The sequence below is a fragment of the Mytilus edulis genome, chromosome 3 (genome assembly GCF_963676685.1).
Source record: "Mytilus edulis chromosome 3, xbMytEdul2.2, whole genome shotgun sequence".
Lineage (NCBI taxonomy): Eukaryota > Metazoa > Mollusca > Bivalvia > Mytilida > Mytilidae > Mytilus > Mytilus edulis.
In genome coordinates this window covers 52,347,265-52,373,690 of record NC_092346.1, presented here as the reverse complement: position 1 = coordinate 52,373,690, position 26,426 = coordinate 52,347,265, and the positions used below count along the sequence as shown (strand labels likewise).

At 31.6% G+C, this 26,426-nt stretch overlaps 2 protein-coding genes across 3 annotated transcripts; one reads left to right on the top strand and one right to left on the bottom strand.

The window, feature by feature from the left end:
- Positions 1-5,644: 5,644 nt before the first annotated feature.
- On the bottom strand, positions 5,645-15,673 carry LOC139516789 (nuclear protein AMMECR1-like). The gene is made up of 5 exons (XM_071307096.1): positions 15,428-15,673; positions 13,099-13,209; positions 12,264-12,378; positions 8,726-8,816; positions 5,645-7,152 (listed from the first exon to the last, which is right to left on the bottom strand). Exons 1-5 carry the CDS (start codon positions 15,637-15,639, stop codon positions 6,986-6,988), a joined length of 696 nt encoding a protein of 231 aa, XP_071163197.1. The 5' UTR covers positions 15,640-15,673; the 3' UTR covers positions 5,645-6,985.
- Positions 15,674-15,806: 133 nt separating this feature from the next.
- On the top strand, positions 15,807-25,953 carry LOC139516788 (WD repeat-containing protein 53-like). Of its 2 annotated transcripts, none has more exons than XM_071307094.1 (2): positions 15,807-15,926; positions 24,207-25,953. In XM_071307094.1, the coding sequence occupies exon 2, from the start codon at positions 24,208-24,210 to the stop codon at positions 25,249-25,251; it is 1,044 nt and encodes a 347-aa protein (XP_071163195.1). In that variant the 5' UTR covers positions 15,807-15,926; position 24,207; the 3' UTR covers positions 25,252-25,953. The 2 variants fall into 2 exon arrangements, with proteins under 2 accessions (XP_071163195.1, XP_071163196.1); XM_071307095.1 differs by lacking the exon at positions 15,807-15,926 and adding an exon at positions 18,750-18,773.
- The last annotated feature ends 473 nt before the right edge of the window (positions 25,954-26,426 follow it).

The following is a 26,426-nucleotide window of genomic DNA, read 5'->3' as shown; positions in this document are numbered from 1 at the left end:
GGGTCTTTGGCAATCGTACTATACTTTTCTTTATTGTAACATAAAACAAATCTCAAGGTAAAAGAACATTTTGAAGATGAAAGGCTTTCGATGCATTTTGCAATCACATTTGCATTATTCAACCAGAATATGAATAAGAAGAAACCTTGGGTATACGTATGAGACAATACCACAGAACCAAGAGACAGCAAAATAAATAAGAAAGATACGAAAGGGACATTGAAAACTCATAAGCCGAAAATAAACTGACAGCGCCATGGTTGAAAAAAACCAACAGACAAACATTAGTAAACAAAACACAACATAGAAATTAAAAACTGAAAACAACAAGAACCCCACCAAAAACTGTGACTCATAAACGAACGAACGAACGAACGAATCAATCAATGAAAATTTTCATATCAAAGTGCACCTTAAATTGTAACGAACAACTATATTCAAATATACAAGGGACTTTACTGATTTTCAGCCAGCTATTCTAAATAGATTCATGATCTACTGTCATGATACATGTATGACACACATTATGTTTTCAATATTTAAAAAAAAAATGAGGACACCAACATACGAACAACATTATATTGCTGGATCTTTCCCCAAAATTCCAAATTCTATGCTTCCATTAATCAAAACCGGGCTTTGGAATTCGGGATGGTATTGATCAAATATGGATTTCACAAAAATGCAAAGATATATTATAGAAATTGCAGTTTTCCTCCTTTTGTACATTTAATTTCCCCTCAGTAGTCACAAGTATGGGTAAATGTTAACTGATACAGATAAAAAAAATAATAAAACTAGCCTACGTTTGATTCATAACAAGAGTGTACATGCTGAAATTTCCCCCTGCTTTACTAACCATGATTGATTTAATGTTTAAAGTATAAAAAAATAATGGTTTTACTACAAATATCACAAAACTCAACATTATCAATGATTGATGACAATAAGGTCAAGGTCAGATAAACCCTGGTAGACATACTGAGACATGTACACCTAACACTCATTCCATACATCAAATCAGGGACTTTCTATACTAACTATACGAGTATAGAAAGTCCCTGATCAAATATACACAAAGAAACAAACCAAACTGTGAAACTTATCTGTGACCTTAGAACCATGAAAATGAGACCAAGGTCAAACCCGATGCTCCGCAGTGCGCAGCTTTATACGACCGCATAGGTTGAACTTGAACAGTTGGGGCAAGTATGGACACAACATTCAAGCTGGATTCAGCTCTAAATTTGGATTGTGATTAAATAGTTGACACAGCATAGGTTTCGGACACAGAATGAATGTGGTCTAATGAACTTAAATTAATTTTTGTCTTTGAACAATTCACTATGCTGTTGAATATTAATCCTCTCAAAAAAATGTTTGAAGAAATTCTTTTTATTTATGAAATCTGAAATGAGAAAAATTGAGGAAAAAAAAACAATAAAAATATTCCTCTTGATACTATCTTTTCAATGTTAGAAGCTTCTGTTCAAGTTTGGTAAAAATTCAGGAAGTTTATGAATCTAATAAATGTTTTAAAAACCTTCACTACAAACTGTATGCAATGTTAACTGAAAAGCTAAGTCCATTTATCATGTTTATAAGTAAAATACAGCTATACAAGTACAAAATGTAAACAAAATTTTCTTCTAGATACCTGCTTTTGATCATAAACAAACTTCTGTCCAAGTTTGGTACAAATCCAAAATAGTATAAGAAAGTTATTAAAATATTAAAAACTTTAACCACAGAGTGAATGTGTTGTTTCCTGGCAGAAAATATAAGTCCATTTAAAAGTAAAATACAGAAAAAATGGATTTTTATTTTTACAAAATTTACTTCTGGATACTTTCTTATGATCATAAACAAGCTTCTGTTCAAGTTTGGTAAAAATCCAGGGTAGTTTAAGAAAGTTATTTAAATTTCCAAAACTTTAACCACAGAGTGAATATTTGTGGACGCCGCTGCCGCGGACGACGATGGAATGTAGGATTGCTATGTCTCGCTTTTTCAACTAAAGTGGAAGGCTCAACAAAAATCAGCAATTTTTCCATTTGTAAAGGGGCATAACTCTAGAATGGTAAAAATGACACCACCAAAATTCAAACTTGATCTGTGTTTTGTTGAAATAAACATTCTGGATAAGTTTCATAACATTTTGTTGAGGCACACTAAAGAAAGAGAACAGAAACTTAACATTCAGCAATATTTCCAGTTGTAAAGGGGGCATAACTCTTGAATGGTAAAAGTGATGTCACCAAAATTAAAACTCAAATTGTGTTTTGTGGTAATAAGCATTGTTGACAAGTTTCAAAACATCTGGTTGAAGCAAACTAAAGTTAGAGAAGGGAAACCAATTTTGGGATATAGACGGATGTGGTTATGTACAGAAGAACAAAGGTAAAACTTAATGCCCCCTCCGTTATGAGGGGGGCATAGATAATCAAATTCCATCCAATCAGTAAATAAAATAGCTACTAGGTTTGTTGATGAATTATAGTTTTTGCAAATAACACAAAAATATTGAAAATCTTTCAAGGGCAATAACTCTTCAATGGGTTCAATTGACAATCTTAAATTCAGGAAGATTTTTGTTATACATATTGTTGCAATATATATTTAGAGGTTTCTGCATAAAATGAAGAAAAATAGGTGAGAACCATCTTTCAAAAGCAATAAAACCTATAAGGGGTCAATTTATTAGTTTTGCCAACGTTAAATCCTTTGTAACAACTATTTTGTTGAACATTTTTGCTATTTAGTTTCATTTTCACTTCAAAATTCTTTCTCACAATTAAAGATTTTAAGACAATAACCAAAAAATTCACTTTACCTCTAGGTTCTACTTTTCAAACTTCAGCCATGATTTTTTATGAACCTCTGGATACATTTTTAAAAATAAATACCCATAAGGATGTAAAGTAATGTCAATAGCTTACATGAGTCTTTGGCTGAGTTGTCCAAGAAAATGTATAACAAATTTTTCTTTTCAATTTTTATTTTATTTTGACACTCATTCATATATAATCAGTCCTTCATACATCATAACCCTAAAATATCATTTAGAAGCTTAATTTGTGTGACCATTGCCACAATTCATACAATATACTGACAATATAAAAACTTATATACCATTCACAACTTTATAAAACATAAGAAAAACGAGAGAGATCTTTCAAGACCAACTCTTCAAACAGTATGAGAATGTCTAATTATTTATTAATCAGTAATATAAAACAAAAATCAACATTTGTTCATGATTTAAAATAATGTTTGCTCACTTGTACCAATGTTTCATGAATTTAAACACCTATCACAACCTGCTTTAGAAATTGTGGATGTGAGAGTAACATTAAAGATTCCTTTTTACATATCCCTATATCGTGTATTATTTATTTTCTGCTGACTGCTATAGGGTTTGGTAGATTTAAATACAAAGCATAGAGATACTTTTGTATAAATTGAATTTAAATTAATTTCACTATAAGTATAGATTTGTTGGTAGAATACTTGTGTTTATGATTTTTATGATGCAGTGTAAGCATAAGGTTGAGATATTTGTGATACACCTATAATCCATTTACATAATAAGTAGTTATGGCAAACAGAATAAAACATTTCTTTTAGAATTTAGAGATATAAAAATAACTGTATCCGAATCAAAATTAAAACATCAAAAAGTAATCAGAGTATTTAAAAGCTATTTACTATAAAAGTTTGCATGCTGGGACACCATAGCTTTCAATAAAATATGGCCATCTTTACGATTTTTTTTCTCATTAAATAAACATTAGGTAATTTTTTTCTAATTAAAAGTTTAAGATACATTTTTCACTGTCTTTAAAAATATCTTTTGTTTTAAACTCTGTTAATTTTTGTAGAAAAATAGAAATAAATGAAGTCCAGTTACATTTTGAAACTTCAAGGAATAATTTTGATTCATACAAAACATTTCATCTCTTTCAAAATTACATAATCAAAGTAATCATTTCTTCATTTTTAACCAAATAAAGAAGCGAACAAAAATAACTGAAATTTGAACTTATTTTTTAAAATAAAATTGTAAACCACCATATTAGTGAATGTGGTCTACCCAATTAAAACAGAGGATTGCTAGTGCAAATATAAAATAAGGTGTTCAGTTTAGGTTTTTTTAATATCTATGTTAAATCAATCACTGTCATTGTACCATAATCTTTAAATTCAGCAGTACAGCATGCTATAATTTATAATCTGAAATCCTGAGAAGTAGCATTTGTAAAATAAAAAGAATCAAAATAAGTCGGCATAAAATCATTCCATCTTGGAACACACTTAACAGACAGAATGTACCAACAACACATAAAATTGAAACACACTAAAACATGCACACATAAAATATGAATTAAGTATAAAATTCAAACATTTAACCAACTCTAGATATATACTAATGTTTAACAATATTTTGAATATATAAATGACAAATATATTGAAATATCCTAATATTATTTGTACAGCCAAGGACCTTTAGCTCTAATAACAATGATAACTCATGGAAATTACAAACATCACAATTTCAAACAACAATCTAACTAAGACAAAAAATGCAAAAGGACTTTTATAGCATTTAGTCCATGAAACTACATCAAAGGTAAAAAGAAAAATAAACAAGAATTTCTCTCTTTTTAAAAGTTACATAGTCTTGTAAAAGTTAATATGAATTCCTAACCCATAACTGGCGATTAAATATTCTCAGATTTTTTTTTATATTTTTGGTTTTCTAATAGAGCTCATTCTTACTTCTACATTGACAACTACATGACTGCCACACAACTGTTGTACTATTTTATCCATTGTGTGAGTGCCACATAGTCTTACCTCTTGCTTGACAGACCACTGATTCAGATCTAGATGAGTTAAAGAATTAGAATTTAATGGGCCCTCAGGTAAGTATCAAGAAATTTGGTTTAAAGAGGGTGCTGCCCCTCATTGACCTACAAGTACATGAAGGGATACCTTATGTGGCGAATTTGAAATTTTTTGAATGAAAAAATATAACTTTAAAAATTATTTTGCTGATTAAAAAGTGTGCATACAAACACAAAATAAACCCTTAGTATTAAAGATGTTATTGGTTTTCACTTGCAACTGATTGTCAAAGAAGAGCATCCTTGTCACTTTGGAAGTATAAATGAGCCAGGAAAATAAGATAAATTGGACATATTATACTTAAGGTTGGTGGTTTGAAAATATTATTGCTTGCATGTTTTTGTGGTAAAGTCTGTACACAATAAATGTTAAACATGTAAATAAGTGATCCCTGAGACTGCATTAATAAATGCAAAAATGTTGGTCAAAAATAAACAATTCTATTGGTTGAATTAAATTTGAGATATTAATTAAGTTATAAGACAAGATTTTGCTCTTTTGATTTCATAAATTAAATCTGATAGAAATTTGAATTTTCAAATATTTATTCAGTTGACTATTTGAAAGAAAAAATAATTGTTGATCAAATGATTAATTTTCTAATTAACTAATTAGACTTTGTAAAAAATAATTTCATGTGTAGACAGACTAGTTGAAAAACTATCTACTATGCGTTAATGCAATAACTTTTTCTACTATATTTGATGCTGGTTTTGTTTTGCAAACAAAACACAAGGTTTTGTTTTGCAAACAAAACACAATTCTGTCATTAGATCTTCATGATGGAAACATGTTTCATTTCGATAAAAATAATACCAAATTGACAATTGCATATCAATGCTGCTCAGTACAGGTATTATGAATTACAAGCCTACCATATATTTTATCATCTCAGTTAGGAATAAATGTTGTCTTTTTGGGTCAGCACATGACTTTCTTCATTGTTTATATAGTCATGAAGCAATACAATTATTTTCTAAAAGATCAAAATACAAGTAAGACAATTTCATTCTCCTGTAACAAAAAATTTATAGCCAAACAAATTCATTTTAAGAAATAGTTGATATAACAAGAGCATATACATATATGTAGAGCAAATGAGATTCTTTGCATGATAACTAACTTAAAACAGTACACAGTTTAAAAAGGCCTCTTAAGGATGATGACTTAGAGATACACTGCTAAAAGATGTTCTTTGTCAAATTGAAAGCAGACGTAATGCTCACAAAATGTCTGATTCTACTTTCAAAGACAAGAATGAGATCATTATGAGAATGAAACAGAAATGGTGTATGAAACTGTTTAACATATTTACCTACATGACTTGAATATTCCATGATCATTCAAACATGAAAAGTGTTACCAAACACTATACCCTGATATGCAGCTGATTGTGTTAATAGGTTTGTATTTTGATTGATAAGTATCTTTTAAGTTACATTCAAGACATGGTAAACAATGAAATCATACTTACATACCGTACATGTTAATTGTTTTTGCAGTGACAAAGCCTATGTGTGCTTATGAGATGAAAACCACAATCAATTTTTTTTATCAATCAGTAATATAAGTTTATCAAGAGTTTCTGTGGAAAAATCCTTACAAAATTTCTTAGAGCCACTTTTCTCATGTGAAAAAAAAAAAAAAAAATTTTGTGAAGTAAAAAATGTACAAGCTATATATTTCCTAAAAGGTTGGTTTCATATTTGACTAAAAACTATTTAAGATTAGAAAACAGATCTCAAATGTCATTGTTAATTTTTAAAATATTTTACATTTTGCTAAAAAGAGTATTACTGATCGTACATATGATGGGTGTATAATATTTTCAAGGATAAATCTACACATAAAACTTAAGCGTACTTGACAAACTTTTCAATAAATCAATGTATTATGTATGTCAATGGTTTTGTTTTCAGATGAACCAACATCACTTAACATATTTATTAACTGATGAGAAAGTCATAATCAGATTTGAAATCATGCATACAAGATCTGGTTCCCTGTATAATGGTTTCTTCAGTGGTCCTTGTGAGAATGAGTTGAGCTACTGGATCCCTGCTGTACAAAGCTATCATCATGCATGTCCATTTTGTCTGTGACCTAAATAGTCGTTATAACTTATTGTTATTTTCTCGCTTCGATAACGAGTCAATTTTATATTTCTACGGACTTCATTGTTAATTGGTCCCCTCAAACCTCCTTTGCGAAGAAGAGAGTCTATTGTTTGTACTGCATCCCAGCCTGGAAAGTCAACAAAATTGTGTTTTAAGTTTTAACCTAGAAAAGACTTATAACAATTAATAATGTTCAAATGTACATCAGAGCAAATACTTTTCGATTGTGAACACTTAATTTAATCACTTTTTTAAATTCTACAAAATAGTATCAAATAGATTTTTTTCAAATTTTCTTTCATTTTCTACCTTGGGCTCAGAGGTTGTTTATAGAATAATATTAGTAAATAACACTTTAAAAAAAAATCTTCACGTTTTTTTTTAAAACCTTCATCATTTATTTTATTTTTAAGGTCTTTCCTTTTACTAAAGGGAAAGACCTTACTGTATTTCTTCCGTTTATTATTATTCTTTTTGTTCCGCCAAACTTTGACAAAATTTCCCTCCGTAACCGTAAGACGTGTCGCTTTCATATTCACACTTTGTATCGGTGTCATGAATACCTATCCGGAACTCACCCTGTGAGTCGAAATATTTTGTCGGTTCGGAGTAATCCCTCCGAAACCCAAAAACCTTGTTATCGTTCCAACACCGTAACCGTAATAGGTAGAAAAAAAACGAAGGGTGAAATTTGTTCAGGACCAGACCCCGGTTCTTCGTTACCTTTGGATCGAAAAGATTCAACGACTCATTGGTAGGGTTATGCCCCTATGAAAATTAACCGGTGTCGGTTGGCCACCAAAACTCAGAAACTGTAAGTCGTAGACACCTAGGATCTTCACCAATCATCATCAATTCATGTATCTTTGAAAAATACCTCAAGGTCAAATTTGTATGTTGACCTTGACCTTTGACCTAACACCTTGTTATGGGATAATCTCAGAAACCATTATACTTACAGAAATTTTAAATGGTGGAAAATGTTTGGGTCGTTACAGCGCAACTTTGTTACATTTTGACCGCAGAGATTTGACCTTTTTTTAAGGGGCATAAAGCCTCTTTTACGTTTCTGAAAAGACAAAATCAGCTTTTACTATATAACCGTAGGTCCTAGACCCATGGGGTCTTCAGCAATGACATTGGGGACTAATGACCTTGACAAAGGTCAAAAGGTCAAAGGTCAAGGTCATGTCCAAGATAGCGAATTTAGTGTTTTTAACCTTATTTAAAGGATTTTCAGTGTGTTTTAAAGCTTTTCAATACATTCTACGTCTATTTGAACATGTATTTTACATTGCAAAAGGAAAGACCTCTCAATTGTTCAAGAACAATTGACAGTTTAATCTTTGTCTTTATTTCATTACTCCTCAACAAATACTAGATTTTCATTCCATTGACATGTTTAATGTATCCTGGTATAAAAGGATTAAACATACATGTAGAAGGAGGATATTTTTGTGGGGTTTAAATTTTTTCTTATTTTCAGGGATAGAACAAAATCGCCAAAATAAATTCCATCTAAAATAATTTAAAGGCTCACATGCAAAGTTATTGATATAAGTTTGAATCCGCCAAAATAAAAACCGCCAAAATAATTTGTATACCTTAGTCAATGAAAGTTTTAAAATTTTATACTGCGAAAAATAACCCGCTAAACAGTGATTAATTTTGATCTTGAATCTAATATAATCATTATTTACCTTGTTCTATAGCTACCTCAGGTAAATATGTAGCAGTTTTCTTGTGACCTTTTTCATTCAAAAATTCTATTCTGATCCCATGTTTACCAACCTAAAATATCAACAAACATTAATATTTAACAAAACATTTTAAAAATTGACAAACTTCAGAAAAAAAATTGGCTGATTTGTCACATGCATAAAGTTTTTGAATCAAAGTAATGACATACTGCTTAATCATGATCAGATGATCACAAGATCATCACACTGAAAAAATTAAGATAGATTTGCATTTTAACTTGTGCTTAACCTGAATAATTCAGTCCCTCCCTGCAATCTATCTCTCCTACTTGCGAGGGCCTGAATTCCTAACACGATAAAAACTCTTCACGAATCCTGGATATTGATTGGTGCCCTGTAGAAGAGGTGACCAATCAGCAATCAGCTCAATTTTATCAAGATAGGTAAATCCCGAGCTAATTCCTAATGGTTAATTGAAGATTTTTCATTGTCTATGCATTCAGGCAATAATGTAGTATTCATAGATCAGCGGAATATAACAACTGAATTATTTTGGTGAACTTATGTCTAGTGGGAAATATTCCTGCATATTATACACAACAAAACATTAAAAATACATGTAAATAAAAATGGTAGTTCTACAAAGCAGGTAGAAATTTTGTGTCTGTCACTGGAAAAAGAAGGCATGTTGGATAGGGGAAGAAATTTTGTGTTGGATCATGCCACCAACAGACCATTCTTAGAGCTTAGCACTAACCTAAATAAGGCATTCAAGTGCATTTAACATCTCCAATCCAGTTGAACAGGAATTAAGGAATCAAAACAGTTTTATGCAGTGACTAGAATAAAAGACAGGTAAACATCTATCAAAATATTGAGGTTAAGAATTGTGTATTAGTTGTGTAATGAAGTGTTTAATTATGTAAGAAAAAAGTTAGGCAATTGAGCAATTAAGATTCGCATTAGAGAGGAGGGGTTCCAATTAAAAAACAAGAATGTGTCCACAGTACACGGATGCCCCACTCGCACTATCATTTTCTATGTTTAGTGGACCGTGAAATTGGAATAAATTCTCTAATTTGGCATTAAAATTAGAATGATGTTATCAAAGGGAACATGTACACTAAGTTTCAAGTTGATTGGACTTCTACTTTATCAAAAACTACCTTGACCAAAAACTTTAACCTGAAATTTGCACTATCATTTTCTATGTTCAGTGAACCGTAAAATTGGGGTCAAAACTCTAATTTGGCATTTAAATTAGAAAGATCATATCATAGGGCACATGTATACTAAGTTTCAAGTTGATTGGACTTCAACTTCATCAAAAACTACCTTGACCAAAAACTTTAACCTGAAATTTGCACTATCATTTTCTATGTTCAGTGAACCGTAAAATTGGGATCAAAACTCTAATTTGACATTTAAATTAGAAAGATCATATCATAGGGCACATGTATACTAAGTTTCAAGTTGATTGGACTTCAACTTCATCAAAAACTATCTTGACCAAAAACTTTAACTTGAAGCGGGACAGACGGACGGACGCACAGACGGACGGACGAACGGAGGCACAGACCAGAAAACATAATGCCCCTCTACTATCGTAGGTGGGGCATAAAAACGTAATTCTCTAACTCACATTGACTAGAAGTGTATTGGGAACAATATTTCAATGTGTATAATTTCATTGGCTAGCATGATTGCTAGGATCTTGAGGCTGATGACTTTGGAAAGAATTGGAACAATAGTTCCAATGTTTAATAACAGCCAACACACAGTGACAGATGTCCTACTCCCCTCTCATAATGGACCATTGCAGTCAACTTCACAGTATTTTTATACTTCAGTTACCCTTGCTGATGTTTATAGTATGCGGTGGTTCTCTAATTACCTTCGCTTACCATTAACTATTTCCTTTTCCCCTTAAAAGTCCATAGCGTAGGTCTTTCATATTTTCAAAACGGACTTGTTTGGTAGTTTGCTTAGTTCTTAATATTTCTCAATTCAAGGCAAGACCTCATCTTCTTTCTTAATCTTACCATTCTCTCATCATACAATTATAAATTCATTCATTTTATACAATTTTATAATAACAATTGCCCAAGTTGTCTAAATAAATTGATTTTACTGAATGCCCTACAAAATGCCACCAGTGCTGGGATTCTTGAATGTTTCAAAACTTACCTACAGGCCTTGTGGTCATAAAACTTATGAGCATGCTTATCGTACCATACACCAACAAAGAAATCAACCAATCAAAATTATGGATTTGGTCTTTTGAGCAGAACTCTTGTACTCCATGTTTTTAATTTTTCTGTATAAATGTGTAAAGAAAAATCCTCTCTTTTTCCTTATATATTATCTGCATGAGCATCCAAAACTGGCAGAATAGTGAGTTTATTAATTGTGGATGCATAATAGTGAAATAAGGTAATTGGGTAAGTGGCATTGCTCTTGTAGTCTAAATAAGTTATTCTAACTTAGAGATATTTCATAGTAGTGTTTTTCAATTACTTAGCCTTAAATCAGAAACACTCTGAAAACTAGTGAAATTAAAGAGTTGTCACGAAATATTGTAAGAGGGGACAAATCCAATCTTATTTCAACAGTTTTTGTGCAAATTAAGAGCCATCTGAAGATTCAAGTGGTTCCAAATTCCTTGCCTTTTATTTTGAATATTGTCTTTGTAATTTCTAATGCCAAAAACATGTGTTAACACTGATTTCATTTTGAAATCATGGTGTGCCACTGCCAGTATAAAAGTACATTGCTTATTCAATATACCCTGATATTTAGTACATTTGTTATTCTCTATTATTGAATAATTGTGGAAATAATTAAGGCAAAGTGAGCTTAAAAAATTAATATTTAAAAAAATGCTCACTGCAAAAATTGATGAAACAATAATTACTTATTTTATATCTGGACAAAATTGATGCATTCTTTGTACAATTGAAATGTTTATGATGGCAGTTTTGTTTAATAAAAAATATGAGCTATGCATCAAATATGACAGTTAAAGGTTATTGAATAATGTTCACACCACAAGCTCTTGATTATAATGATGCTTGATCAATCAACAAGTAATAGCATGCACACTGCAGGTGTGTGTTTGTTTATTCCCTTAATATGCATTCATGTTATCTTATAAATGATTATTTTTGTATTCATGCAATGCATATGTGATTTAGCCTCTAGCAGAAATGTGTATAATCAACCAATATATAGCAATTTGTCTCGCATAACAAATGAGACATCATAAAAGCAAGGAAATGATTCAAGCAAGATATGTTTTCCCTGATGTTTTTTTCTTTCAGCAAAGCAAGTCAAATTTTGGTTGTTAAATTTAACTCACTCTCTTTTCTTTAACACTATCGATTTCTTATGTTATTTTAGTGAACTTGGCTTGCATACTTAACAAAATAAAGCAGCAATATCTGTAACAAGTTTCCATCCTATTCCATTTGAAATGATCCCACAGTGTTAATTCTCAATTCTACTGGAACATTGTACTCATATTGTATTAGATAATTACCTCCCAGTCTAAATAGTCCCTGGCTTCCTCAAAGTTTGTGAGTATTGATACAGAACAGTGCAATTTGTTGAACTCTTCTTTAGTAATGGGACTGAATCGACTGTCTTTCATTGCACTGGAATGCAAAAAAGTCAGACAATGTTGTAAAATACAATAAAAAAAATCATAAAAGATTCAGCAATTATTCAACAGAAATAATGCAATACAGAATTTAATGCATGAACTAGTTAACTGTGAATTTCCATTTTCTTTAACCTCAGTATTTTCTCTAACCTTATTCAATTGCTGCTTTTGTTTCAAGAGATATTCAGCCTATTCAATACATGACAATAATAAGAGGCAATTGCACGAGGCCATATTTTTTTTTTAATTACTCTTGATATTTATGTTCCAACTTAAAATTATCATATGGATATAAAGAACTGAAATATTGGTCACAGAAATAAAGAGCATTTCAACTACCTTTCACATTTAAGGTCATAAATATTTATTAAATTGTGTATTCTAATTTGGAGGTACCAGTATGTTTTTCTTGTCCTACTCTTAAAAAATTCTGTGATAATCACTGGACATGCTTGATTCAGACTAAATATTCTATTAAATTCAGTGGTCTTTCATGGAAGGTTAAAAGATAGAATGATAAATCTGCTGATGTACATGATGTAGAGTCATTGCAATTATATTTTAAATGTATACAGAAAATTCATTATAATTATAAACAAAGTTTACAATCAAAGTAACTTATAATAAACATGATAAATACATACATGTTGTGATTATTTTTGTGTGTGAGCTACTTGAATAAGTCAATTCATTGTCAAATTTTGAACAGTACCTTGTAACTGCATATTCCCTGAGACCACCATGTAGGTTAGTAGCTGTGAATGTTCCAATACAACCACGGAGACGACGACTGCTGCCTATTTTCCAGGTTACAAAGAGTGGACTAAAATGTAATACAAAAACTTCTTACATCGGACATCATGAGTTTAATTTTGATGAAATTTTTTACATGCATTTAAAACAAAATCTATTTCTTTTCAACTCTTTTTTATAAGCTTCTTATATATAAAAAAGAAGATGTGGTATGATTGCCAATGAGACAACTATCCACAAAAGACAAAATGACCCAGACATTAACAACTATAGTTCATCGTACTGCCTTCAACAATGAGCAAAGCCAATACCACAAGTAACAAGAGACCACAGGGTTCTCACTAAGACGAGTCCATGAGTCCTGGACTCATCAAAATCTGTCTGGACTCACCATTTTCAAAACTGGTGAGTCCACAGATGCATCAAGATTGAAATATTTTGTATAAACTGATCACAGTTAAACACAAATATCATCATTTTATAGCAAAAGTTTAAAAAAGTGATCTGAATTTAATGTCATTTCATTGCCCTGTTAGGAAATGGAGACTAAAATATTACATTATATTGCAATAAAATATTTTTTTCTTGCTGTTGGACTCATCATGGCTAAAAATGACAAGTCCCTGGACTCGCCTTCAAAAATCTTTAGCGAGAACCCTGGACCACCATGTAGATTAGAAGCTGTGAATGTATACATGTTATACAAAATCAAGTCTGTTATCCACACTTAAATATCAAGGAGCTGCTGTTTGTGTTACGATCAGAAAATTTATGAGCTTCAAATTTACATGTACATTTTCGTGAGCCTGAAAATGTACAGTACAAATAAGGTTTCTGATTTTAAACTCTAAAACTGTGAAAAATCTTGGTGTCATACTGAAATAATACAGCAAATTTCCAAAACATCTTGGAAACAATTGAAAGAAACTTTCATCATTAAAACAGAAAATTGTATATAGCAAACCTTTCTTAAGGTTGACCTGTGATAACACAATGATCTGTCGTACCGTCCATACAATCAGGCAATGTTCATCTATATTACTTTTGCCTGAAATCAACAAGCCATAAAAAACACCAACTGGTTTATAGGAGTTTTTACTTGGATTTTTTTTCAGATTAATCTGTGAATTGCAGTGTGACAATGAGAAACACCAGAATCAGTGTTGTATTTGGAGAATAAAAATCAGTTGTCTCTACACAAACTAGAGTATAGTAACTGTCTACATGTAGCTTATCAGGATGAAACTTGATGGACAGGGGGACACACATATGAACAAATCAAAAAGGTACATGTATATTCTTCTTACTCATAGTTGGAAAGGAGTGGAGAACTCCTACCAGCAAAGCCAAAAGATATTTTGACTACAAATCTTTTACTAAACTCAGAAAAGAACCTACATGTACATTGTACATTTAACTCAATTTTATAGCTTGAAATCATATCGGGTTGTACATGTACCATGAACCTTGGTCTCCTAGGTTATAATAATTATGATTTCCTGTAGGTCTGCATAGAAAAGAAACCCAAGTACATAGTTCTGATAGTACATTGTACATTGTGCTTTCCAATGTTTAGATTGTCTCTCAATAAAATAAGATTCAGTTGCACATATCTTTAATTGAGACACATACATGTACATTGTATTGTACATGTACATGCAGTTTAAGTTCCATATTAATTCATGCATATTTAAATATTGAACTTCTTAACATAAGAAAAATCAATATTAAAATATATACAAAAATCATCTACATCATACTGTACTACTATATTTAAGAGTGTTGGTCAGTTTAGAACATGACCATATTTCTTCAGATGACAGGTAAATGACTATATATAGCTAAAACATGATTATGCAAATACAAGATTTAACTGACCCATGGGTGAAAAGGTGTTGACCTGATTACTGCAGGTACATACATGTAGAGTAAAAGGACATAAACTATGAGTCACCAGTTTGTAAACAAAGGATATTTTCTTTTACACAAACTTCAATTCATTTACATTTTATATACATCTTTATTCAAACTTCACTCTTTATAATTTTCTGATCAGCTGATTATAAATATGAATGTAATGTACTATTAACAAATATGATATTAAAATGTATTGTTGGTTAAAAATCAATTTAACAAAAATATTGAAAACAACAAATTGAAATTATGTCATATTTTCTCCCTCTCAGAACAAGATTATTCCCATTTCTATCTTTCAACATAACTTTTCTATATTTCCTTATTTCCATAAAAATCAATAACTTCTATGTTATGGTTTCCACTTTACTCACTATGCTTCATTGGTGAAAGACGGAGTCTTGGGCGGATCATAATTATACAGGTGACTATGAAGAACGTCAAAACAAAAATTACACATATCTACACATGACACAGTATAGCCATTTTTATAATGATTGGGATGTATGGCTGATCCATTGCAGCAAACTGCAGGCATTGAATTGTTCAGCTTTTGTTTCTTCACTCCACAACAGCTGGCAGCCATATTATCCCAAAAACTCAAACAAAACCTTCGGAACAAAAATCTTTGAGTCGGTTTTTCCTATGAGATATAGGAAAAATCCGATTTTTTTTTATTTGACTGGTTTAAACTATATTTTTACTTATTTCCGTCAACTCTTTGGTAAAGGCAAACACAAGCTTAATCAGTCGATCCAGTTTTCATTCGGATTATCTGAAAAACTAAGTGTTTTTCTCAAAATGTAATGTAAAGTATAGAAAACCCACGAAAAGCATACGAAAGGGATGACATGAGGCACCAACATTTTTAAAGTATGCAAAAATATGTTCTGTATCAGCACATATTCATATATGACCCACCCCTCAGTAATTGTAAATTGACTTTGAATTTTTTGCATAATTTACATTTTAAAGTTTATGTTATGAATAGGTCAGTTAAAACTTTTAGGAGACCACTAAAAAATTATAAATCATGGTACTAAGCACAGGCACTTGTTTCTATCCATACGAAGGTCGACTATCCATATAAATATATCTCCATACGAAGGTCGACTATCCATATAAATATATAGTCGACCTTCGTATGGATAGAAACAAGTGCCTGTGGTACTAAACCACTATGGAAGGTCAATCATATATGTCAATTTTGTTTACAGCTGATTTCATAATGCTTGCAAAGTAAAACTTTGTTTGGCTTGCTTGCTTTGTTTGTATAATTGTTAATACAAGCTTTGTAAATAAAAGATTGACATCTTTAAACAATATATATATATAGGCATATTTTAACAGGGGTCAGACCTATAATCCGACAGTCCCATAATCCGACAGTCCGATAGTCGGACAGTCCTTTAAGGTTCATCATAACCTTTTGGCTAAAATGGCCGTATTTACACCCCGAATTTTACTCTGAGTACAGACTAACCTATACACCTGCAACAGTTTTAAGGGATGGCAGGAACTAGATATGTAAATTTTAAACGCATTTTATGTTTCAGAAAATTATAAACTTTTCTAGATTTTGCTATCCATTTTTTTTCGTTCCTGCAGAAGGTGCAAAAATTAACTAAGTAGTGAAAACGATTGAGAAGCTCCCCTCATATAATCAATGTTGTGAGTAGTATTGATTTAAATGGACAATAGATGGACAATAGACACCTGTAAACAATAGGTGATTTAACAGGTTTAAACTGTGTAACTGAGTGGACCGTATCAAATGAAACTCGGGTGTTTGTTTATTTTGCTATCTTCTGCAGACTGGAAAAAAATGAACATCAAAATCCAGGTAAGTTTTTAATTTTCTGAAACGTAGACTTCATATAACTTTTATATATCTAGTTCCTGCCATGCCTTAAAACTTTCCTGGATGTACCAGTTTGTCTGTACTCATAGTAATTTTGGAGGTGTAAACACGGCCATATTTTTCAATTCCTTATGATGAACCTTAATCCGACAGCCCAATAGTCCGACAGTCCTATAATCCCACAGCCCGACGCACGGTCACTTGTCTCTGAAAAGTATTCCTATATAAACATGGAACGGTTGTAAATTGGTATATTTTTTCACACAGAAAATTAACAAATCAGTCAGTATTGTTATTTCACTATTTGACTTTCATTATTGATTGAACAGAAAAAAATCAAACTTTAGATTTTTTATATATCTTGTAGCTAGTGCCCCTTAAAGTGCCTTTCTTATTTCGTGCTGTCATTTTTAAAACTTCAGCACTGCAGTCATAGGTCTTAACCGCTATCTGCTTTGTCTGCGTACTGTCTTCATGTCATTGCCTATCTTCATTCCAATCTTTTTCACATAATTGGTGTCATGTCGTGATGATTCTATGACTAGGGATGCTCAGGTCCTTATAATAATTTACATATAAGTGTTATCCTTTATCAGCAAAGAGTTCAGGTTTTGGCAATCAGTAAACCAAAAAAATACTAGATAGTAAAGCGGTTTATATTGCCATACAAGCTAGAGCAATGATAAGGTATTATAAATAGAGGCAATTTAAGTTAAGATTTCATTCCAAATCATTAACTATGAAACCGTTCTGAAAGTGGTTTTGCATCTTGACTGAAATTTGAGATAATGACACTATTCTTATTTTATCAAATCTAATTGCTCTTTTTAGAAAACTAAAGAAAAGATAAAAAAAATATTGATACTTCTATGTTTATATTCTATCCGAAGTAGTCGTTTCATATCTTCGGGGCGAAACCCCTGAGATATAAAAGCATACATCTAATACTTGTGACATATCACATTCAACCAGATTATACGTGTCGTTACATCTTGGAACAGTATATTTAACAATATATGTGCTCCTGGTTACATGCATGCGCTTGCGCATGTACAAAATGTATGTAAACAGACATTCTTGTTATCAACATCGACATGATGATATAAGGAATCTAATATTAATTGTTCAAACAAGAAGAGGGGGCAATACCTTTTTGTGTTAACCTATTATGGCCTTTTTCAAGGTGTTGTTAACTGTTATCTGAGATCAATTTAAGCTGTTAACTGTTTTCAACCCACTTTGTTAACTGTTATCAGCATTTCTGCATTTTTTGTTAACTGTTTTTGCCAAAATCGAGGTGTTGTTAACATGTTAACGGACCCACTATTGCCCTCCCTCAAGAAGGGATTTAATTTATATCCCATTTCAATGCATTCCACTTTTTAAATTTTAAACACTGCTCGCATTTCAGCAGAATGCTAATACGCTTTTAAGAAGACAATCATCCTTTGCAGCAGCACGGCTTCGTGTTGGACCATCGGATTGTCGGATTAACGGACTATTGGACTGTCGGACTATCGGACTGTTGGACTACTGGACTGTCGGAATATCGGGGTGTCAGATTACAGCTACGCTCCCGTTTAACCTGTATATATTGTATTTGAATTTAATTTGGTGTTATTCTAATGATTGTACAATATAAAAACCAAGCAAGCAAGCTAACCAAATTTTTGTTCTACATGCATTAGGAAATTAGCTGTAATAGTTTTTATTGAACTCTTATTAGAAATTAAGAAGGGTCACATTATTTTATATTGATGTGTTCCATTGGAAATTGGTCAAAACTTTACTGTGATTGTTAATTATCCTTATCCTGATTCATCTGAGGTCTCAAATAATGATCGTTACAGTCATTTTAGGTAAAAGTTTATTGTGATGCGTCAACATGGTCAAAGTCAAGCATTTTTGTTGTTGTCTAAAGTGTAACATTTATCGTGATGCACCAAAAAAGTAATGTTAACATCATTTGCCAAGAAATTTTACTGTTATTCATCATGAAGGTACATACCCCAATTGACCTCTAATAGCACCTAGTCTTTTGATGCCTGCATCAAAGCAAACATGTAAAGTAGCCTTACAAGACATCATAATTATTTGGACTAAATATATAAAGCACCAAGAAACAAGACACTTTGTCAACACTGTCTGCACCTTTTTGGACATTTTGGCCTCCAGTAACATTGTGACCAAGACATATTGACATGTTTTTTTGTTGTTGATATTTTTCAGTTATCATTTAAAAATCTATAATACTAAAATTACGAGGTCCAATTTGTCAGCCGTCATCACGTAAAAACGACGAATCAAAGAAATCAACTTTATATACAACTAATATAGTACAAAGGTGTAGATTAAAAATTACACCACTCCAGGCCCTTTTGTTTTCCACGTAATTAATATTGCCAATAATTAGGAAGTTCCGGGTCGAGTCCAATACCGATACCAATAGTATAATCACCTGTTACCTATTACCTTATCTGTACGTTCCGCATCTGACAGGCGCACCACCAAACGGTGTATTCAGAATTAATATGCTTAGGTATGTACACGGGTCATAATCACAGGGTTGTCACTACTAAATTGTCAAATTGTTACCTATTGTAGTATTTTAATCCGTAAGACTTTCTAAGATAACAATACGAATACTAAAAATCTGGACTAAAAATAAGTTTCAATTTGTTAGTGGGCATGACGTAAAACAGCAAATCAAAGAATTCAACTTTATTTATAACTAATATAGGACAATGCTGTTGATTAAAAAATACTCCATTCCAGGACCTTTGTTTTCCAAATAATTAATATTACCAATAATTGATAATTTCCAGTTCGACGGGTTCAAACAGAAAGATTTGAAAGCAGAAAAATTGTGTATCTTATAATCGGCATGACTTTATCAGATATGACAGTACTAATACTGAGATAAGGCTTGCGCATAGTTATATACTTTAATTCAGTCACGGACCCGCGATATCACGGGTGTGTTCTAGTTAAGATAAAAAATGGGGAAATATATGCAATAATAAAATTAGAAAATATTATCTGATTAAAAGAGTTCACTACATAAAAAAACCAATTATATATATAGCATTCAGAAAATTAGTTTATACAGAATAAACCAGATGCTCCGCAGGGCGCAGCTTTATACAACCGCAGATGTCGACCCTGAACGGTTGGGGCTAGTATGGACACAACATTCAAACTGGATACAGCTATAATTTGGATTGTGATTAAATAGTTGACACAGCATAGGTTTCTGACACAGAATGAATGTGGTCTATTGAACTTTAAATGTTTTTTTTGCTTTTGAGCAATTCAGTATGCTGTTGAATATTTATCCTTTGATATTTGAAGAAATTTTCTTTTTCATTTCTGAAATCTGAAATAAGAAAAATTGAACCCCACCAATTTTTTTCACCTCCCCCTTTCCCTTATTCCAAAAATGATCTCAATTCAAATTTCTTATGGAGTTTTCAACAATAACTACTCATTTGAATACATCATAAAATATAAAATGTCATACAATCATGATTTAAATTAATTTAACTACTATTCTGGACAAAGAAAGATAACTCCAATGCAACATTTTATTTTGACAAATTTCCAATGGAATTTATTAATAATAAAGTTTTTGGAAAATTTCCAATATATACATAATTTAAGAGCAGTTTAGGTGAGATATTAAAATGAGTTTCAATTACCAACCTTACACTGCTTTTAAATTATGTTTTGTACTTAAGTAATTGTCTATTAACCTGGAAACCCTTTTCCCCCCTTTTTTGCACCTTATTCCTTAACAGTTTGAGCCATAACTCCCAAAGACAATTCTTACCATCCCTTTGTGGTATTCCAATATCCAAAATCTAAATAATGGTTAGATTCATCATATCAAAGAACCCCAAGAATTCAATTTTTGATGAAATCAAATAAAGTTCAATTTTGGACCCTTTAGACCTCAATGTGAACCAATTTGATAACCGGTCCTAAATATTAAAAATCTAAATGCATTTTTCCATTCAGCATGTTGAAGAACCCCATATTCAGTGTTCTAGGATTCCCATTACCCGTTACCCGGGGTAAGTGGATTAGGACAACGGGTAAGTCATTTTTTAGCCTTTGTCACCCGGTGGTAAGTCAATTTTCAAGTTCGGGGAAGCCGAAAAACTCTTGAAATTTCCCGGTCCTCTTCAATTTTCCCATATCTGCTTTTTATTTTTATTAAATCACGAGAAAAAACTTTGATAAAAGATCGAAGATTTTGTCGATGTCTATCGGCGCTTTTATTCAAGCACTCGTTTACTAGGTGTAATCAAGCGCAAAAGAGACCACATTCTTCTCCTATCATTCTAAAAGTCGGTCACGGTGTCGGTAAAATCGGAAAATCCGGATTGATAACTGGTGCTTAAATCGGGACATAAACGTTGGCGGATTTAACTTTTAGATGTGGGTAAGTAATTTTTTTATTGATCTTACCCGTGGTAAGTCAAGGTGCCAAAAAAATCCTAGAACACTGTCATATATTGAATTTTTGTTGAAATCAAACAAAGTTTAATTTTGGACCCCAATTTGGACCAACTTGAAAACTAGGCCCATAATAAAAAACCTCATCTTCGCTAGCCAAGGGTTACGATCCACTCCCGCTCTCTTCACCCTTGGCAGATTGAGCCAACATTTGGGATATCAATGTTGTGCCATCTATCGGAAGATTAAAGTCACGCCCATTCCAAATACATTATTCTTGACCAATGGTAGCACTTGCATTCTTCAATTTGGAGGTAAAAACACGGTAGCGTCTAGATTCTACACACTTGGTAAAGCCGGAAACAAAAATATACGTCAACATTCACGCATTTGTGCATGAAACATACACTGGAACTTCTATTAGTTGATTAAAAACATTCAAGTTGTCACTAAATATAGTCGTATGTTTAGTGATGTAAAGACTTGTTGCACAATAAAAACGTGGCAATTGTTTACAAACACTTTCTACATTTACACGTGATCATGTTATAGGCGCTTTTTGATTGGATGCAGCGAGTTTCTACTGCAACCAATAAAAATCCTTACCTTATGTCTCCGAAATATTATCTCAATCCGCCAAGGGTGAAGAGAGCGGGAGTGGATCGTAACCCTTGGCTAGCGAAGATGAAAAAAACTAAGTACATGTTTAGATTGAGCATATCAAAGAACCCCAAGAATTCAATTTTTGTTAAAATCAAACTAAGTTTAATTTTGGACCCTTTGGACCTTAATGTAGACAAATTTGAAAACTGGACCAAAAATTAAGAATCAAAATACACGGTTAGATTCAGCATATCAAAGAACCCCAAGGATTCAATTTTTGATGAAATCAAACAAAGTTTAATTTTGGCCCCTTTTGGCCCCTAATTCGTTGGGACCAAAACTTTCGAAATCAATCCCAACCTTCCTTTTATGGTTATAAACCTTGTGTTTAAATTTCATAGATTTCTATTGACTTATACTAAAGTTACAGTGCGAAAACCAAAAGTATTTGGCCGCCGCCGCCGATGACGACGCCAACGTGATACCAATATACGACCAAAAAATTTTTAATTTTTGCGGTCGTATAAAAACAAACCAGCCACAAAATTCTCCAAAAAGTTTACCGAAGAAAAGAAAAAGAAAATCCAAAATGTCATTTATCAGAAATACAATGAATTATTTTGCTTTGTACAGATATATATATATATAGTCCAGTCAATCTAGCATACATTTGACCCTAACCGGAAAGTAATTGCAACAGAAGATTTTAAAGTTTTAATCTTTAGCATTATACCCCAAATATACACAGAAAAAAGTCCCATTAAATCTAACTTGAGAATGATTGAAAAAATAACCATTTAAAATTCCTATGGAGATTTGCATTGAAAAGGGAGATAACTCTTGCAAAAAGGGCAGAAATATCAATAAAAATTGATACAAAATTATAACTTTACCACTTTTATTCATCAGAATGTATTTTCTAGCGGTCTTAAATCAAACAACTCTAAAGGTGTTTTCATATATTTTATCAAGCTATAATCTAGATTTCGCAATTCATTAGTCCACCATTTATTGAATTTTTCAACATGTCAAGGTAAAAAATCTCAAATTTAATAAAAATAATTAAGCATGTATTCTTCTTTTTTGTGGTTTAAATTTCCTTTAGATAAGTAAGTTGCTGAAAAAAATATAATATGCAGATATAAACAATACCAAATTTTCACATTATTTTTTCAAAATGGTTACAAAGCTTCAAATTTGCAATTTCTTTCATGAAAAATGAATGAAAATAATAAAACTACCCATAACACTTCGGTTTTGTACATTTCATGAGCAGAAGATTATATAATTCAGTCAAATACAAACTTATAACCCCATCAAAGTATCATACTTTACATAAATTTCAAAAAAACAACAAAAAAATGACCAAAAAAGACTTATTTTTGCAAGCATTATCTCCCCTTCCAAGTTAATTTCCATAGGAAAATGAAAATGCTGATTTTGAGTTTTCCTCAAGTTAGATTTTATGGGACTTTTTTCTGTGTATATAAATGGCCTAATGCTATCGATTAGAACTAAAACAGTTTGTGTTGCAATTAGTTTGAGGTTAAATCTTAGTTTGACTGGACTAATATTATAAAATAGAGAAAGGAAATAGGGAATGTGTCAAAGCGACAACAACCCGACCATAGAGCAGACAACAATATATATATATGGATTAATTCATCAAAAAATGAATTCTTGGGAAAGGGCTATATAACTGAACAACAACAAAAGCTGAAATTGTGAAAATTGAACTTTACTTTCATTTTGTCACAGGAAACAGCATATCTAAATCAGAAAAATTTCTTCCAAGTGTTTTCATGTAAATGAACAGAGACTGTTTGGCAGCTGAATGCCCACCCACTGGTCTGAACCTAATGTTACTTAGAAAATCCAGTTAAAAATCTGAAATTCTGAGAGTAATGATACATTTGTATGCATGTATATATGATTATGTCATGCAAGTCTGTCTTTTGAGTTCAAACTTGAATTAGAAATACATTTATAAGACAATTTATATATACATGTATAACTGATTTCTTGAAAAATTTTCATTTGAAAATTTTCAACTTAAATATGAAATATTTTTAATTTAATAACAATGTAAATCTAGATAATATCATGATTTAACTATATAAGAACAAGAATATGTGGTATGGTTGCCAATGAGACAACTTTCTATTCAAGATCAAATGACTTAGAAGCAATGTAATCAACTTCACATCTTTGCTATATTTTTCTATTTTCAGAATGACAGCAACATTAACAGGAGGTCATACTGCATCTGTTCTTTGTGTTGACATTGATAAGACAGCATCCTTTCTTGCAAGTGGAAGTGAAAATGGTGAACTTTGTATTTGGAAATTAGATGGATCACTTCTTAAAAAGATAGAAAATACTGACACTGGTTGTACATCTGTTTGTTTCTCTAAAGAGAAAGAAAATATCTTATATGTTTCCTTTGATGAAAAAATTAAAATCTATGACATTAAGAACTTGGACGAGCCAGTTGATTGTTTTGAATTTAATCAGGAAGAGATCAATCAGATTGTATTGGATGAGAAAGAAAAATATTTAGCAGCATGTGATGATTCAGGGGAGATAAAAATAGTTGATTTATATGACAAAAAAGTATTCAAGACACTGCGATCAAAGCATACAAACATTTGTTCTACTGCTTGTTTCCGACCACGTAAACCATGGGAGATAATCACTGGTGGCCTAGACTCGAAATTAATCCACTGGGATTTTTCTCGCCCAAAATGTGTGGATCAGTTTAACATGCAAGAATTGCAGAGCGTCAATGCTGAAGGTGATGCTTATATGTTTAATCCTCCCCTTGTTCATAACCTTGCAGCATCATTAGATGGTCATTACTTAGCAGCAGCCTTAGAAAATGGACATGTAGCAGTTTTTGACATTTCAAGAAAAAATATTAGAGAACTGTATAGTCTTCATGCTCATTCACAAGGAACATCTCAAGTACACTTTCTGTCAAATAAAAAGTTAATTTCTGGTGGTAATGATTGTAGCATTTGTATATGGGATTTAGAAAAGGCAGACCAGGTAGAAACAGAGTCAGCTACAAATGGAGACGCAACTTCAAATGGACATACAAATGGGGAGGACGTTAGAAATGAATCTGTGTCTGAAGCAGCTAAAATAGCTGAGATTCAACATGTTGGAAAAATTAACTGGATGAAACCATTTGTTTTGGATGGTTCTCAGAAAATTGCCATAGCTGATCAATCTCCAAATGTTACTATTTTGAATTTTGAACTAGAGGAAATTTAATCAAGATTCTGGCAAAACTGTTTAAATTATAAATTTTGCTTTTGATTTAAAGTTGTAAGTCAGTTCTTGGAAAATAAAAAGGTTATTTATCATGTTTATGTAGTTCCTAGATAATATTAAATATTCCTCTGATTCATCAACTAAAATTTATAAGAAAGTTGAATAGCTCCTGACAAAATAAATTTTAGTTGTATTGTGCATGAAATGAACATGATTTGATAGTCTATTTCCTGAAACCATGCAAGTTAAAATCATATATTAACATAACTATTGTCAAATTCAAAATTAATGCATGAATTTATTATTGCAAATCTTTGACCATTTGTAAAAATGTGAAGTCTTATTAAACCATTTTTTTTTAAATTATGGAGGAAAATCACAAATGAAAATGTGATATGTAATTATTACAAACTAGCTGATTATGTAGTATTTATTTGCATTAAAAAACATCTTAATATTATTATAATGTTTGAATCAACAGTATACATGTATGTCAGGTCTGGCAATATTACCAGTAAGACTTCTAGTTTTATCCTTATCTAGAGGAATTTAAAAAAAAAAAAAAAACTTTTTTGTTTCATGTTCTTCTGTAAACTAATCTTTTTTATTCATCAAGTGTACATGAAAATGTTTTATGTATGCACAATGTATATATAATTTAAAGATTTATTTATGGAGATTTTGCTGAGTATATACTTATCTTAACAAGCTGATAGAAATTGACTAATTATACCCCCGCTTTGGGGGGGTATACTGTTTTACCTCTGTCTGTCAGTCCGTCCGTCAGTCCGTCCGTCCATCAGTCCGTCAGTCCGTCAGTCAGTCCGTCCCATGAAACTTTCGTCACATTTTTCTCAGGAACTACACATCCACCCTTTCTGTAATTTGGTATCAACATTTATATATGTCAGCCATACCGTGTGATGCGTTTTCAGATTCATCACTTGACAACTTCCTGTTTACCGAACACTTGTCTGATTTTACACATGATAGCCAAGTTGAAAATTTTCGTCACATTTTTCTCAGGAACTACAATACAAGGATTTCTGAAATTTAGTTTCAGGATTTATATAAGTCAGCTATACCGTGTGATGCGTTTTCAGATTCATCACTCGACAACTTCCTGTTTACCGAACACTTGTATGATTTTACACATGATAGCCAAGTTGAAAATT

What these genes read in the sequence shown, in the direction of transcription:
- LOC139516789 (XM_071307096.1), bottom strand. Translation starts at nt 15,639, where the DNA reads ATGGCTGCCAGCTGTTGTGGAGTGAAGAAACAAAAGCTGAACAATTCA. An exon ending in TCTTTCACCAATGAAGCATA is followed by an intron (nt 13,210 to 15,427) that starts GTGAGTAAAGTG and finishes ATTACATTTTAG; the next exon opens with TCCACTCTTTGTAACCTGGA. An exon ending in AGGGAATATGCAGTTACAAG is followed by an intron (nt 12,379 to 13,098) that starts GTACTGTTCAAA and finishes TTTGCATTCCAG; the next exon opens with TGCAATGAAAGACAGTCGAT.
- LOC139516788 (XM_071307094.1), top strand. Translation starts at nt 24,208, where the DNA reads ATGACAGCAACATTAACAGGAGGTCATACTGCATCTGTTCTTTGTGTT.